Here is a 17152-nt window from a genome sequence, read left to right as displayed (position 1 = left end):
TAAAATCAGTTACTTGGGACTGCTTTGCATCAAAACAAAATGAAACAAACGAAGACACCCCCCACCAAACATTTTACCATGCGACAGCCCGCCTTGTCTTCGTGCTTATGTGTGAGCCTATTTCATCGCAAGACAGGCGGTGACAGCGGAGATGTGCTGTTATTCATTAGCGTGCTAAATATAGCACAAACACGCCGTTCATTGACTCTCCGCTGGTATGAAAACCAAACGCACCTCAGAACTCGGGAAAAACTTTGATTGACTTGGAAATTGGCCAATGACAAAGCAGGGCTTTTCAGCTCGACCAATCCGCTGCTACCATGTCAGGCATTGTGTGTTGTTGCTGTCAGACAGGGGTAAGAGGCGATAGTCAATGATGGCTGCTTCCTTGGTTTGGTTGTTAAAGAGACTGTACGTTTTCTTGTTGACATGTCCCCTCTGTGTCCCGGGCTTCTTGAATTTGGAGGAGCTTAATGACATGAAATATGGGATTCAGATTCTTCCCGATCCTGTCATCCTGGGGCAGGTGAGTCAGAAAATGCTAACGGATATAGCTTGTTAGCTTAAATATGAGCTAGCGGTATTTATTTACTATTAATAGTGTCAAATAATTCACAAAGCGTGAGACCTGATGTCATAAAAGCACAAAACATGTTAAAATAAATCTTATAGAGTTACATGAAGACGAGTAATTCTCAGGTGAAGTACGTCACAGCATGCTGTGACAGCTGTTATGTTCATTGCCACATGTCTATAACTAGCTAAAAGTAAAGCCGCAAACCATGTTTTTATCTGTTTGCATTCACCTGATGCGTTGGTAATGTATGAACATGTGTGTCAACATTAAATTCACCCCCTTTTCCATGTCTGTCTTACGTTTGTAGACTAAGACAGAGGAGGTTATGATGGTGTCCAGTAAGTACAAACAGCTCTATGAGTGTCGACTTCCAGCCCAGGCTGTGCGTTTTCATCAGGATCCCGCCACTGAGCCTGACTCGGAGGGTTACACTGGGCCAGATATCCCAGACCTGCTCAAGCCCATGCACAATGCCCCATGTCTACTCAAGGTTGGTCCTTAACTACTTATCTGTGTAATCCAACAGAGAAATGCTTAAGCTGTTTACACAGTGGTGTGACTACAATAATAATACAACAATAAGAACACAAGAGCAAAACACACCGAAAGCGTGTGTATATTTGCCAGCTTAAGTAAACCATTTTTAAAACGCACATGGATGCCCCAGAAGCTTGCCAAAAACAACACTGGGAGGCTCTTGATTCAGTATTCATTGGATTAAAGGTTGCTCGTCTGCATCAGTGACTGGGTACAAAAGCAGTATATCTAAGAGACACACATCTGTTAATGTACCTGTGTTTTCAATTGTTCAGCTTATGTGTTAAGGTTTACCCAAAAGCTCACAAGTACTTTATCACTATCTTCTTGCTCACAGTGCATCTTATCCATGTATCTCCTTACCAGTGTTGGGAAGGTTACTTTTAAAATGTATTCCATTACAGAATACAGAATACATGCCCCAAAATGTATTCTGTAACGTATTCCGTTACGTTACTCAATGACAGTAACGTATTCTGAATACTTTGGATTACTTAATATATTATCATGCTTTTTACAACAACGTGAATGTACTATTGCTGTGTGATTTATTACTATTACTGAAGGTCCGCGACTCCGAACTGTAGTAAAGGGACCTCTGACTAATACGGCGGGGTCCCTGGCGGGCTCGTAGCCGAAAAATAGCTTTACTTTGTTGTGTGGGTCAACTTTTCTTGCGAGAGACAGAGAGAGGCGTTGAAAGGCTGCTCCAACGGAACTTATTGTTTTCGGAGGAAAACACGAACACAGTGTACAGTCGAGTCTTAATAGCTTACTTACAACTGGGCTCGTCAGGCTCTCTTCTTGGCTGCAGTGGTTATTATTACATTTACATGCTTCCAGCTCCCGTTTTTGCTCGATGACTGCTCGTACCTTTCCACTCCCCTTTTTCTCCCTCCTCGCGCTCACAGACCCATAACGTGTATGGCAGTCCATTCTCCCTGCAACACGGACTACACTGAACATGATGCTACATTCTTTAGAGCTATGCTTGTAGCATTCTGCCTGTTAGCTTAGCATAACAACAACAACAACAAAGAAAAGGCGCTCTCTCACCCAGGAAACACACAGTCGCAGAGAGAGAGAGAGCGTCGCCCTGTAACCATGGCAACCGTAACGCTGCCGCCTGGAACAAAAGAACGTAGCTGTCAAACAAAACCCAAACAGTCCTGACCCGCGACAAAATGAAACAGGAAAGTACCGCAGTGTAATCCATTTATTTCAACAAAGTAACTGTATTCTGAATACCACCTTTTTAAACGGTACCTGTAACTGAATACAGTTACTCATATTTTGTATTTTAAATACGTAACGGTGGTACATGTATTCCGTTACTCCCCAACACTGCTCCTTACAATGTGTTTTTTGTATAGTCATGAGACAAAGAAAGTTTGTCACACTTTCCGCTTCCATAGGCATAAAGAGGTTAAGTCACAGCCTGGTGCTGTTAATCAAATGTGCTTGATTAATTGATCATGTGCTCTGGAGCATTCAGGTGTGTTAGCACAGTACCAACGAGGAAAAACAATACCAAAGATCTCAAAGAATCAGTTGTTTCTGCCCATCAGTCTTGATGAGTTATAAAGCTATTGCCTTCAAAATGAACTCCATCATTCTACAGTAAGAATTTTTCCCAACATTTGAGACAGCCGCCAATATTCCCAGGAGTTGATGTCCCAGTAAAACCCAAGGTCAGCCTGTGCAGTCCTCAGAGAAACTGGGAAAATACCCAAGAGACTAGCTCAAACTCCACAGGCCGCAGTTAGAATGTTAAATGTTAAAATGGTAAATGGCCTGCATTTGTATAGCGCTTTACTCAGTCTCTAAGGACCCCAAAGCGCTTTACACTACATTCAGTCATTCACCCATTCACACACACATTCACACACTGGCAATGGTAAGCTACGTTGTAGCCACAGCTGCCCTGGGGCGCACTGACAGAGGCGAGGCTGCCGGACACTGGCGCCACCGGGCCCTCTGACCACCACCAGTAGGCAAACATGGGGTTAGTATCTTGCCCAAGGATATTTGGCATGCAGCCAGGAGGCAGCCTGGGATCAAACCACCAATCTTCTGATTAGTGGCTGACCTGCTCTGCCACCTGAGCTACAGCCACCCCAAAGTTTACAACAGTACAGTTAGAAAAAGACTGAACAAGTATGACTTGTTTGGAAGGGCTGCCAGAAGAAAAGAGCATATTCTCTAAAAACAACATGGGAGTCTGACTTAGATTTTCAAAGTTACATCTGATTAAACCACAAGACTTCCTGAAAAATAGTCCTCATTTATAGGGCTGCCAGGATTAGTCGACTAGTCACGATTACGCGTTGTTTGAAGCTTTGTAAGATCCCAAAAGACGCAGGAATAAGTAGTAGTATTTAAGAGTGTAATAACGGACTGAAACAGAAGATGGCAGCACTGCATGTACAAGGATGCCAGCTGCCGTTAAACCCCGAAGAAGTAGCTCTCTCCCAGAATTCATAGCGCGGCCCAGCTCAGTTTCCAACAATAGCGGCAGCTAGTTAGTTTTAATATTACTCTTATTATTCTTTCTGGGTCACAAAATAAACGTTTAACATATTTTTAGGCGAGAATGTAGCTGTGTAAACCTCAAATATCTGCTCAGTTTATCAAGACACCACATATTTTCAAAAGCGCTCCGGCGTTTTCGGAGACGTCTGTTACCCACTAGCTCGATAGCTAGCCGGGGGCAAGGCTCACTAGAGCCTGTGAGAACACCGGACTCCCGGCAAATCATTTTCAAACCCACCGCGGTCTTTCGCTACTCAGATTAAACATACATAAGTCACTTAGATAACTTAAAAATGTTATTGTTTGGCTTTTTTTTAGTATTTTATTTTTTCCTGAGTAAATCGGTTTGGCTGAGATTAAAGTTATAGTTTTTACACAGCTGAATAAACGTCAAGCAGACAACTGATTATCAGAAGTGTGAGATGCTCGAGAATATACTCCGGTGTCCTGTTATATTTTAGATAGCAAGGAGTTTATTAACCTTCACCGAAACAACCTGCAAATTTCATTAAAATTTAATAAACTATCATCTTGTTTTAATTTTTAGTTAGCACATACCTTAAACACTTAAAGCTTTAAGCTAATGATAGTTATATAAGAGCAGATGCATGCTGGTGCAATAAGCTGTACGCTGTATGTCCAATGGATGCATGATCTGATTAGTCGACTAATCGCAAAAATAATAGTTTGTGGCAGCCCTATTTACAAATATATGCGTGGGACCATTTCAGGCTTAGGCACTGTGTCAAAGTCTAACAGAAATACCTGTCCTGCAGACGAAGGACTGGTGGACGTACGAGTTCTGCCATGGCCAGCATATCAGACAATACCACCTTGAAGGTGAGAGGCCACTTCTCTGTTTTTTTGTTTTTGTTTTTTTTAACCTACAAGAGGCTTTCAGTTATTGTTTTTGACAAATTTTGTTCTTTTGTCCTTAGACACAGAGATCAAAGGAGACATTCTCTTCCTGGGTTATTATGAGTCAGAATTTGATTGGAGCAATGAAACAGCAAAGGTAAAGTTGCCTCTATGTTGTGGCTGATTTGCATGACTGTACAATATGAACCAAACAATCGTGGGTGCATCCATTGTGTTTTTTCTCTCAGGCCTCCAAACAGCACAGGCTAAAGCGGTACCACAGCCAGACCTATGTAAATGGCTCTAAGTGTGACCTAAATGGAAATCCCAGAGAGACTGAAGTCCGGGTGAGATATTTACATTTGGAACACATCCTGCTTGAGATGATTTGTGTGTTTCACTTTTTTTTTCTTTTTGATTTTTGACTGTCTCCTTGCTTATCCAAACACTCATATGCAAAAAGCCTGTGCAGATTTATAAGCCTTTCACTTTTAAATATATCCCAAGCAGCAGACATTTTGAACATGAATATGTTTTATGTTTGCTTTGCTTAAAAGACTCAGCTGAGTTTTAATTTTTAAAGAAATTATTATTGTTCTTTGTTGTAGTGTAGTCTAGTCAAAACAAGTTATAGCATCTTAACTGTCTCCATTTTTACCTCCACTTTAATGCCAGAGTCATCTTTGCGATTCCTTCTGTGTAGAAATATTTATGAATAGTTTTGAGGGAGGTCAGGTGGGAGACGCTGGCTAGTTTTTCTGGAAAAATTAAAACTGTGACTTAGACATTAGTTCAGATTATGACAGCATGCTTTTTTGTGTACTTAAAAGAGCTAAAAATACTTCACATGCCAAACGCAAAGTTTGGCATGTGAAGTATTTTGCTCATCCTGATACTTTATTGGGTCCAAAAACTAAACCTGTTTGACCTTATTAAATGAAGGAACCCGTCATCTAGTCAGCTGTCTTAATCTCATGGAGCAGCCAGTTTTTTAGTGCTAAACAACCCTAAACCCCCAAACTAATTAAGACAAATTGCCATCTGAAAACTAATGGTTTTGAGATTAATTTAGGCAAGTGCTTTGTTCACATGGGGACTTAACTGCACACTCAGATGAGACTGATTATTAGAACAAGAACTAAAAGAGGAGAAGAAATAAAATCCAGAAAGCTTCCCGGTCCCCAGATATTCATATACAGCTGTTTGTTTAGAGATACGGCGTTAGTCGACTCTTTAGCCCTTCTACAGGAGATTAAGTTTATCAGAAGATGATGATTCTCTGATTACACAGATGTTGTAGTGAAACTTAATAACTCTGGAATCCTCTTAGGAACTCACTAAAGATCTGAAAATGATCGGGGTCTGTGGAAGTGATCAGAAGGAAACCTTAAGAGAGTAGAGTCAAAGTATTTGAGTTGTCAGTTGTGTGTGTTAGTCACACAGGAAACATTTCACAAACAGGAAAAAGGTTCTCTGTAAATTCTCAGTCACCAAGGTATTGGCAGTCGTAAGCACTTGTTAAGACATGAATAAAGCAGAGATTGGCCACTGTTGGTTATACTGATCTGTCTGTGTTTTGGCATTTGTAACAGTTGATGAATTCCCTGTTTATTTACTGTATTTAAACATTTTCACCTAAAAAAAAGAAAAGAAAAAAGAACCAAATATGTTGCAACCCAGCAGCGCCCAAACAGTTGGGCATTTAATTCAGCTCAAAGTAGTTTGCATACTTTTGCTCTGTTTTGTTTCCAGTTTGTATGTGAAGAAGGCTCAGGTGACTACATTGCGCGAGTAGATGAACCTCAGTCATGTCGATATGTGCTGACAATTCACACCAGTCGCACCTGCCAGCACCCATTCCTGCGGCCACCATCCACTGCCAAGCCTCAGGGCATTGTGTGCCAGCCAGCACTAAGTGCCCAACAGTACATGGATTACGTCAAGGCACAAGTCTGTGAGTGAATAAAAAAACATTGAAGGGCAAAGCAATGCATCTTGGAGGCCTCTTGATTTTTTTTTATTTTTCGCATTTTAAAACAGATTGTGGTCTTTTTAATAAAAATACCAGCTAAGAAGCTAACTTGGCTTTCAAACTTCAAGCTTGCTCTCTCCTTTGTCTTGTGGTTGATTCCTCTGCCAATCATCCTGTTTCCGTTCCCAGCGGACACAAAACGTAAAGTGGAGCAGATCTCGGAGGAATTGAGGAGTCTTGATGAGATGTTAGCTGGTAATGAAGGAGGAGATGGTGCAGTAAAGGTAACAGCAGAGGAGACATCGCCTAGCAGTCGTAGAAAAGGTGAGTTTTTTTGATGCTTATGAGGCAAACGACCCCGCAGTAGTAACTTGTCAGTGCACCTAATAATAAAGTGCCGATCCATCCATAATGGGCGTTTGTGTATTAATTCTGATTCTAACACGAGTGTCTATTTCTGGTTTTGAAACAGGTCCTGCTGATGTATCAAAAGATGGAGAGTCAGATGAGGCAGAAGACTCTGACTTCTGGGAGGGAGTGACAAAGCCAGCAAGTTCAAGAACATCTACTTTCCAACAGGAGAATCAGGTATAGCAAGTGCAATTCAATTCAATTTTATTTGAATAGCGCCAAATCACAACAAAAGTCGCCTCAAGGCGCTTTACATTGTACAGTAGATACAGAGAAAAGCCCAACAATCATATGACCCCCCATGAGCAAGCACTTTGGCAACAGTGGGAAGGAAAAACTCCTTTTTAACAGGAAGAAACCTCCGGCAGAACCAGGCTCAGGGAGTGGCAGCCATCTGCTGCGACCGGTTGGGATGAGAGAAGGAAGACAGGATAAAAGACATGCTGTGGAAGAGAGACAGAGGTTAATAACAGATATGATTCAATGCAGAGAGGTCTGTTAATACATAGTGAGTGAGAAAGGTGACTGGAAAGGAAAAACTCAATGCATCATGGGAATCCCCGGCAGCCTACGTCTATTGCAGCATAACTAAGGGAGGATTCAGGGTCACCTGGTTCAGCCTTAACTATATGCTTTACCAAAAAGGAAAGTTTTAAGCCTAATCTTTAAAGTAGAGATAGTGTCTGTCTCCCGAATCCAAACTGGAAGCTGGTTCCACAGAAGAGGGGCCTGAAGGCTCTCCCTCCCATTCTACTTTTAAATACTCTAGGAACAACAAGTAGGCCTGCAGAGCGAGAGCGAAGTGCTCTAATAGGGTGATATGGTACTACAAGGTCATTAAGATAAGATGGGGCCTGATTATTTAAGACCTTGTATGTGAGGAGCAGGATTTTGAATTCAATTCTGGATGCAACAGTCTGTCTTCTTGGTAGAAACACACAACAGTGAGTAACTCAAATTGAAATGTAGCCATAAAAATACATTTGTAATTGGCTCTGCAAGGTCCAATGACATGTTCATTTTGGTACAGTTTTGACATCTTCTGATTATCATTCTACTGTTACTTACACTTTTGATTATTATTAAATGTAGTACTGTGTATATCGTATAATACTGAATTTCCAGGTATTTTTGACAGTGCGATCTGGCTTTTTTAACCACTAGAGGGGGCAGTCAGATGCTTTCTGTCACCATTTCCTCCCTCTAACCTGATTTTTCCTCTTTCTGACAGGCAGCAGATGGTGGCCATACCTCACATGCAGACAATGAAATCATAGATGATGGTGATGAAGGTACTGAGAAAGATAGTGCTGTTTTAGTGCACAGCTTATTTAAAAAAAAAAAGAAAGAAAACAAAGCAAATACAAGCTGGAGCTTTTTCTTCTCTGATATTCTTCTTTTTTAGTAGAAAAATTCAACTTTAAAATCATCACTGACCCAGCAGACCTGATGAAATTTGTCCAGCACCTTAAGGAGAGTAACAGGAAGGTCAGTATTTGCTGTTGTTAGTGACAGCAAATGACTGCCTTTTTTCTCTTGGCAGTGCATAGGCTTTCCAATCCTTTTCTGTTTTGTTTTTATTTTTAGAAAGCACAAGATCAAGCCAAAAGTAGAGAAGAGACAGCACGACACAACAGAGTAACGGAGAAACTTGACAAGGAGGAGAAAGATGAAGAGGACCCCGTGCTACAGGAGTTTGAGGATGAGATGGCTGACCTCTCTGTGCCTTCGGATAAAATCGAAGAGATAAAGGAGGAAATGCAGAAGGAGTTTGACAACATCATAAACGAGGTTTAAGACTATATATATATAAGTTGATACCTAAAATACCTAAAATTTGATTAGACAGATACGTAACAAGGAAAAGACCAAACTAAATACTAACTTTAGGCGTTGCTTGGCTCTATCTGTGTTGTAGGCTCAACAGGAACTCGAGACAGAGGGTCTGAAAGGGGAGTTTGACCGCACTCAGGCAACACAGACACTGGAGACGACGCTGGATAAGATACTCGATCATTTGGAGGAGAAAGACGTTCAGGACCCAGAGCAGAAAACGTCCGGAGGCCAAAGAGCCAGCGACCCAGCCCGGGGGAGCCCCAGCCTGGCTCCGAAGCACCCAGGTAACCAGGGGGCTTGACCCTTTTGTAGTCATGTGCATGTCCACACCCTCTGTGTATAATCATCTTCATAATTCATCAGTCTGTGCAGTAGATGTGTGTTATGACATCCTCCATCTCAGGAAAGATCCACACATGGAATTTGAAGAATTCAGAGAATTTATGTTATCAGATCACTTTCGGTCAGTTGCAGTCTTTCTTCTCCAGCCATTAATGTCACCGTGGGTGACTTTTGATTGCATTAATCTAAATCTAAATTAAAATTTCTGAAATCAGACACAGTATTTTAATCTATGTTCATAACACAATGCTATGCGAGGCTCTTGCCTCCTTCATCTCGTGGCCCTACTGGTGGGTTTTGAGGTGAACTGTCTTGTTTGTCCCTCTTTTGTCTCGTCACCCTAGACCAAGCAGCTGACGACCATGTTAAGATCAAAATAACTAAGTATAAGACGGGTATCAACCCTGATGGGGAGGTGAAAGTTCAGGAGGTGGGCGAAGGAGACCCGCAGTGGCAGCACATAAAGGACGTGGTTAAAGAACAGCTAGAGAAGGCAGGACTGAAGGCCGAAGGTATGAAGGGAGAGTGCCCGAAACACTCACGGCCTTTTCTCTCTTCCATCTGTTATCTTCAGTGTACAGCACTGTATTTCTCTTCGTATCCTATGTAAAATAAAAACCTGTCTAATGAGTTAAAAAGAGAAGATTTTGAAAAATCTGTTTTCATGTAAGGAAAAAAATAATAGCAAGCTTAAAGCTCACCTTAATCAAAGAACATATCTCAGCCAGGTGTGCTGTGTTTTTCCACTCATATGTTTGTGTCATTCATGTCAATCATCCCGTTGTCATTGTTGACTTGTTCAGCAGTTTTCTTACGCCATTTGGATGTGTTAGGCGTAACTGCTGAACCTTTTTTGTCTTCCGTCTGTTTTTCTTTGTTGTTAGGAAAAATCGAAGTGAAGATCTTGACACGAAAAAACGCAGAAGAGGCAGGTGATCAGTGGCTGACTGAGGAAGATACAAAGTCCTTCAGGGAGCTACTCATTAATCTCCTGGTAACTGAAGTAGTACTTCTATTGGGTTCCTTTGAATGCTTCTAGCTGTTGCTTGCAGGCTTGGACTGTGTCTGACGGAAGCGCTGTACAGTTTGCTGAGTGTTTTCCTGTCTGCAAGAAAGAACAGAGTGGCCTGCTGTTCTTGTGTGTTTGTCTGCTTTCACAGAAATTAATTACAGAAACCAAAAGCTCATTGGATTGTAGTTATGACACATTTAAAGTTTATTCAGGCTGGGGGCATCAGTTGAGATGTCAGTAAGCACAATTCAACAGAATTTGTGGACGCAGTATTAAAGAAAAGAAGGAACAAAATGTCCTTGTCACCAGGTGAAAAGGTCAATGTCACTTTCACAGCAGACCCTCATGACTGCTACATCGTCTCTTTTTCCTGGTGTATGTTGAAGTGGAGCCAGCTTTCACTTCTGCTTCTTTTACTGGCTGCACTCTAAGTACAGATTTGTTTATGTTAAGTGAATTCCCGTCCCCCCTCTGTCTTTGCAATATAGTGTGTGCAATTTCCTGCCACACTACCCAAAAGCAACTATTTCCATCACTATTAAGAGCTGCTGGCTAGTTACTCAATTCGTTGGTAGGTACAGTTTCCTTTGCGACCAGTTATTGCCAGATACAGTAGTTGCCAACTGGTCTCTAGACCTGTGTGACTGAGGGCTCAGGAAAGGTGCTCTTATAAGCTTCCACGAGCACTGTGGTTACATGTTTGAACTTTATGGTACAGATTTCTGTGTCATCTTTATGTAACAGAAGATCCTACACTCTCAAATGTGCAATTTCATTTTTTTGGTCTTATTCTTATTATCTTCATGGTAAATTAGACAGTAGAGGACTTTTATATTTTTCATCCTGCTCTGTAGGAATCACCTTGCTGAATTTTGATTGGCAGCTGAGTGTTAGCACAAGATTTGATGAATCTTCTAGCAGCAAAGTGGATTAGATTTGTTGTTTTAGTTTTTAACCCATTCCTGTTTTTACTCCCCCCCCTCCCACCACCACCAGACTGGAGGCACTGAAGAGGTTTATAAAGAGGAGAAAAGGCAGCAGGAGTTGGAGAACAACTACAGATTTGTTTGGGGAGATTCCCAGGAGGAGTCAAAGTCATCCAGCTCCTATGATTCAGATGACGTGGATATATGAGCTCATTCAGAGTGACCCTTTGTGATGTTGCACTCCTATGGAGAGCAGGAGGGAGGAGGACTCTTAAGGTTTAGTCATAATTTTGAGAAAGCCCACTTGATTTGGTCATTGCTGTTAAAACCTGTGCTGTTTACACATTCAGAAACTGTGTTCATGTGGCTTGAATAGGCAATAATGCAAGTGTCTTTAATGGGGCAACGTTTATATGTTGCACAATGTGTCAGCTGTACTTGTGCAGTTGAAGTTATGCATTTTCCCCTTTTTGACGGGATTCAGTTTTTGTTTTCAGTTTTACTAAATATTCACGATTAGTTCTGACGTCGTCTGCAGCACACTGTTTATCCTCAATTAAATTATTACTTGTTTGTCTTCTGTGTTGCCATTGACAGAGACGTCCGTAGTGTGAGTCAACAAGGGAATTCTGTTTACTTCAGCAGATTGTACGATCTGCACAGGTTGTTTTGTTCGTCTTTCTTTCTTTCTTTCTTTCTTTCTTTCTTTTTACTGAAAAGTAAAAGAAAAAATGTTGAAAACAAAAGAAAAAAACCCTCAAATTCCAGTTTCCACTGATCCTCGAAGCTTTCTGATTTGATCCATTTGGTGAAAACAAACAAGTAAACAGTGTCTGCACACACTGGCAGTTGATATATAGTTTTTGTTTTGTTTTTTCACAAATGTCCTGTGAATTCAGAAGAGAACAGAAAAATTTTGAATACTTTTTGTTTTTGACAGTAACTGGATTTAATATATCTCAACTTGGAAATCAAATAAATCTACAGTGTCAATCAGATTCAGTGCACCACATTAATGCAAACATGCACTTAAAGGGCTGAATTTGTAAATTTTGTGAATGCTTGTGGGTACTTGCAAGTCAACATGTACATAATTATTGTGTCATTATTTTTTTGATTTATTGTAAAATAGCACAGATTAAGTGGCGACGGAGTTACCTGAGTAAATGAGTTTTAAAAATCCTGACTCTGCATTCTGTTATGAAAAATAATCTCATATGAGATGTAAATCACATACACACTCTTTTTTTTCAGACACAGTAGTGTTTTCGTATTAAAAAGTCTGCATCTGTTACCTCGGATATCTTGTAAATACAATTCTGCTGCCTCTTTTCAGTTGTTTGTATTGTGTATTAAAACTGCCAGATGTTAGACATTTGTATTTTTATTATCTCATACATTCAGTGTTACAATCCTTACTAGTATGGCTACTTGTATGCTAGGCCAACTGTATCAACAAATTTCCATCCGATACTATAACTGTTAAAGTGAGCAGTGGGCCAACCCTGGCGACTAGTAAAATATTGAGACTGAGAAGACTGGCTAACCTGAGAACAAGATGGGAGCAGCATATGGAAGGACAAGTTGTTTTTGGATGTAAAATAGTACAAAACAACTAATCAAATGTTGAAATTAAAAAAAATGACAAGATTGAATTTAATGCTATCAAGTTTCTAAAGTGTCTACAGATGCATCAAGAAGGCTGGAAAAGTTTTTGAAATGCTCAAAATCAAAGAACATAAGAGACCTTTTCAACTGGGTGATCTATTATGAGGATGAAGGTAGTGAAAGAGGACATGTAGAGGGCTGGTGTGACAGGAGAGCATGCAAGGTGAAATGCAGGCAGTTCACGGGTAAGACTGCTGTAAGTATTGTTGAGTGGGTGGATAAGGGTTCAGACTTGTTAAGGGCACGACATCTTTCGCCAGCTGAACAAGCGCTTTTTATTTATGACCATCTAGACAGGGAGCCTAGGGAAGAGAATAAGTATCAGCAGAGGTGGCTGGTATGAAATTGGCTAAGCCCTACCCATCCTTATTTGAACAAATGATGTTCAAATAGCACAGTGGGGGAAAAATGACTGAATCGTAAATTTTGTGTTGCGTGTTTTCATGAAAGGACTGGCTAATGGCAAGTGTAAGTAGGCATTCCCTTTACTGTTTCCAATGTCTGCTTTTTGGAGGAGACGCAGCTTGGACCTAACAATGGATTGTAGATTTGAAGCATTTATCTGACAAAATTGTGAAATGTCTCACTTTCTCTCACTCATATATATCACTACTAGTTGCCACTGAGTATCAGCCTTAAGTGGAAAAGACAATCCAGAACAGATTCTGACCATTTCACAGGAATTGTATGGATGTACTAAGTCCAGGCCCAGAAAATCACTGATATCAACTGATATGTGCAGCTCACCGTCACCCATTTACTCATACTATGGTGCAGCTCAAACCATGGGTGCATAAATAATCGCAGCACACGGAAGGTCCCACCACCAAGGCTATAGAGGATCATAAGAGAACTTTTCAGCAGAAAGTCTAGCTTCTTACCACCTGTTTACATCAGGCCATTACTCCTTTTTTGATTATTTTCTGAACTACAAGGTTTTGGACATTTGAGTTTCTATGCACTGTCCAATGAAGGCTAGCTTGAAGTTTGCAGTATAATGTGTCACATATAACCCTTCTGAATGAAATCTAGCAAGTCTGAAGCATAAAAATTGTTTCAGTGACAAGTTATAGGCCACAATCACTTTTTGGCAGCGTGAAAATGGCATGTTCTCAGTCGATATTCTCAAAAACACAAGAAAGGCTACGTTCACACTGCAGGTCTTAATGCTCAATTCCAATTTTTTGATCAAATCCAAATTTTTTGTCTGCTTGTTCACACTACAAATAAAATGTGACAGCAAACGCACTCTAGTGTGAACTCTTAAAGCAGCACGTCACACACAACGTGCTCTGTTTAGATCCAGACCAAAAAATATTGTTTGACTGATGGCCCTTAATATAGAGACTTGTTTCGAACTTTACGTTTCCCAATTTTGCTTTAAGTTGTAAAGCTATTTTGTTATTTACATATGGCTTAATAATTATCATTATTGCTGTTTTAGAGAAGAGCAGTGCTTCAAAGGATAGTTGCAGATTTCGGTCAGAATCTGCAGATTATACAGTACAAATAAAATGTTCACGTTTCTCCACGTTTCTGGATGTCCAGGAAGCGTTCACGATGTCTTCTCGGGCACTGATAATTGGCGTCTGCCTCGTGTCAGTGACGTAAAAGACGGATTTCATACGACATGACCATTCAAACAGCAGTCGCTTTCTAAAACATCAGATATGTATTGGATTCAATACCACATACGAAAGTGACCCATATTGGATTTGAAAATATCAGATTTGTGCTTTTCACATTGTCATACCATGATTGGATATGGGGCGCATAGGGTCAAAAAAATTTGACGCGCTTTCGCGTGGAGTGTGAACGTAGCCAAAGAGTCATTGGGATACTGGCACAATAGGTCTTTAGGTCAATAGACCCAATCACTTTCTGGCACTTCCTAGCACACAGTTTTTGTAAGTTTGTATCTTTCCAGTTATTGAGTCGGTAATTCACTTATCCACCCATTTTCTTCTTCTTATCTAAATGAGGGTTACGCGGAGGTTTGAGCCCATAGAGCTAGATTCTGGGTACCGGTTGCAGGGCTAACACAGAGCCAGAGAACTATTCGCACTCACATTCACACCTATTTAGAATCACCAGCTAACCTAACCTGGTAATTGCATGTCATTGGACTGTGGGAGGAAGCCAGAGTAGCCAAAGAGAACCCACACACAAAGGCCAGATAGTGTATTTGAACCCAGAACCTTTTTGCTGTGAGGCAGCTGTTCAAACCAGCAGTAACAGCAGCACTCAGCCATTTCTTCATAAATATTTGGAAAGGTGGACTTTGTCTGTGTTTGATTTATGGAACATGGGACTTTTTCTAGGAGAATAACATCACTCTTTTGGACCATCCTGCGTCTTCACCACTTGAAGAAATGTTCCCACTCACCTCGTGGAAACGTTTGCATCAAACATGCTGCAAAGAATTTGTGAAGTGATCAACAATAACGGTGGTGCTACTCATTACTTGTTCTTGTTTGGAATTTTGATCTTTGTTTTGGGGGCGTTTATGGGGTTGTTTTTTTTTGGAGGTGTGGTCCTAAACTTTTGATCAGCTGTATATGTATGTATGTGTTTCAGGTTAAGCATTGTTTTCAATAAATTGCATGCTCAAAAAATGTTTTGAACAGCACTGTATGTGTATAATGTGTAAAAGTTTAAGTGGTATGGAAACTTTTTCAAGGCACTGTAGGTGTTAAAACAGTAACAGTAAACCAATCCCTCTCAGTGGAGCCATAACCCCACTCGTGACTAAGAACAGCTACTGCCAAACTGAGACATCCCAAGGTTTTTTTTTTTAAATAACTAGTCATTAAGACATAGAGGGGGTAAAGGCATAAAAACATATATAACGTTCATGCTGAATATATAACATATAGTCTAGCTGCATTCTACCGATAGTATAAGGGTACTTTACTTTTGTTTGCAATGGGTATGACTAGTCACCATGCCCTGTGGTATATACAGAAGAGAGGAAGCAGATGTACTGATCGTGCAGGCTGATGTAAAAAAAACCTACAGATTTGAGAGGAGAAAAAAAAGGAAACGTAATTTTTTTTGTTTTACAGATGTCTTGACAGAATTTTTCTTGTATTCAGGATGGAATGTTTGTTTAATGAAGACATGACACATACTCGTATCATCGCGCTGTAAACCCTCAGGGCTACTGTGGACAATGTCCATCCGCCCATCAAATATTATTCAGTCATAGTAACCCTGCATGAATGTTCCTCTGCTGTGATGAGAAAAATGCTCTGTGCAAATACATGTAAACAAAATCAAGATATAAAATAAAATATGCTTTTATTTATAGTGATTAAATTACCATTTCACTAAAAACAATCCTGCACACTGATTATATCATGTGTGCTCACACATTAAAATGAACTCATATCCACACTGAAGTGTATCGACTCAATTAAGATTTCAATTCCAATATAAATACGTTCCAAATATAAATATAGCACTGTACACCATTCCCTTTAAGAAAACTCTGAAATGAGAAGATTGTCAAGGACCATTAGAAATGATGCGGCTGATATCAAATGTGAACGTGAGCAGCCAAAAGAAAGATGAGAAGAAAAAAACATGCTCTGGTGAACATGCATGTGTTCGTGCACATACTACAGAAACCAAGTGTAAACACAAAGTTATATTTGAAAATATCAACCTCATACATTTTTAACCTTGAAGAAAATGTGGTCATAAAAAGAAAAAGAAAAAAAAATGGCCAGCGTTCCATGAAAACCTTTAGTCACTCTGCAGATATGTGCCAAATTCCTTCTTCTTCTTTCAGCATTTAAGCTCACCTTTGGTGATTACTGCATCTACCACAGGTTTAATGTCTGGTTAGAAACTAGCAAAAGAGCTGTTATTAATTTTATTTTTTACATGTGCAAAGTGTACCAACTTCAAATGAGGCCTGACTGGCAAAGACTTTCAAAATAACACCACCTTCGTCAAACTTAAAAAAAAACAAAAAAGACATTCACTGACTTGAATGAAGCTCAAACACATTACAACAGATGGATTCGGTAAAATAAAACAGCCATCTGAATCAACACTCTCTTCACGCTCATGTCACAGTGCTAAGTCAAGTGTGGAGCTAATGGCTGGCTCATACAATCTCAATTTACAAGGCACAAGCTAATGACTCCACTGTAGGAAGATGCAGGAAACTGTGTGCAGCAATATATATATATATATATATATATATATATATATATATATCCATAGGTCCCTCATCCTATTCATGTAGCCCCTTCCGCCGGGGTTACTTGCGTAGTAGCATTCCAACAACGCCCTGTTTTCGTCCCTTGCCCACCGATGCCTTCTTGTTCCAGTAGCCCACTTTTCGTCAGGGTGCCCTGGTTCCTCAACACCTGACGCGGACCTTGTTGATCCGGGCGACGTCCGAGCCGGCATGCCTTCATATTTATCTGTCTCGCTCATGTCTGCGGTAGGCTTGCTTAGCATAGGGGGTC

General features: G+C 40.4%; 1 protein-coding gene across 3 annotated transcripts; it reads left to right on the top strand.

The window, feature by feature from the left end:
- Positions 1 to 324: 324 nt before the first annotated feature.
- On the top strand, positions 325 to 15487 carry os9 (OS9 endoplasmic reticulum lectin). 3 transcript variants are annotated; one of them, XM_080890798.1, is made up of 15 exons: positions 326 to 526; positions 885 to 1067; positions 4423 to 4486; positions 4585 to 4661; positions 4753 to 4851; positions 6257 to 6458; positions 6666 to 6800; positions 6949 to 7064; positions 8119 to 8179; positions 8296 to 8375; positions 8475 to 8678; positions 8806 to 9007; positions 9410 to 9577; positions 9950 to 10059; positions 11074 to 15482. In XM_080890798.1, the coding sequence occupies exons 1-15, from the start codon at positions 374 to 376 to the stop codon at positions 11209 to 11211; spliced, it is 1992 nt and encodes a 663-aa protein (XP_080746924.1). In that variant the 5' UTR covers positions 326 to 373; the 3' UTR covers positions 11212 to 15482. The 3 variants fall into 3 exon arrangements, with proteins under 3 accessions (XP_080746925.1, XP_080746924.1, XP_080746923.1); XM_080890797.1 differs by having other exon boundaries at positions 8293 to 8375; positions 11074 to 15481; XM_080890799.1 differs by lacking the exon at positions 9410 to 9577 and having other exon boundaries at positions 325 to 526; positions 8293 to 8375; positions 11074 to 15487.
- Positions 15488 to 17152: the final 1665 nt, after the last annotated feature.

Source organism: Rhamphochromis sp. 'chilingali', assembly GCF_963969265.1.
Source record: "Rhamphochromis sp. 'chilingali' genome assembly, chromosome: 9".
NCBI lineage: Eukaryota > Metazoa > Chordata > Actinopteri > Cichliformes > Cichlidae > Rhamphochromis > Rhamphochromis sp. 'chilingali'.
The sequence above is the reverse complement of the archived record's forward strand: the minus strand, read 5'-3'. Positions and strand labels throughout refer to the sequence as shown.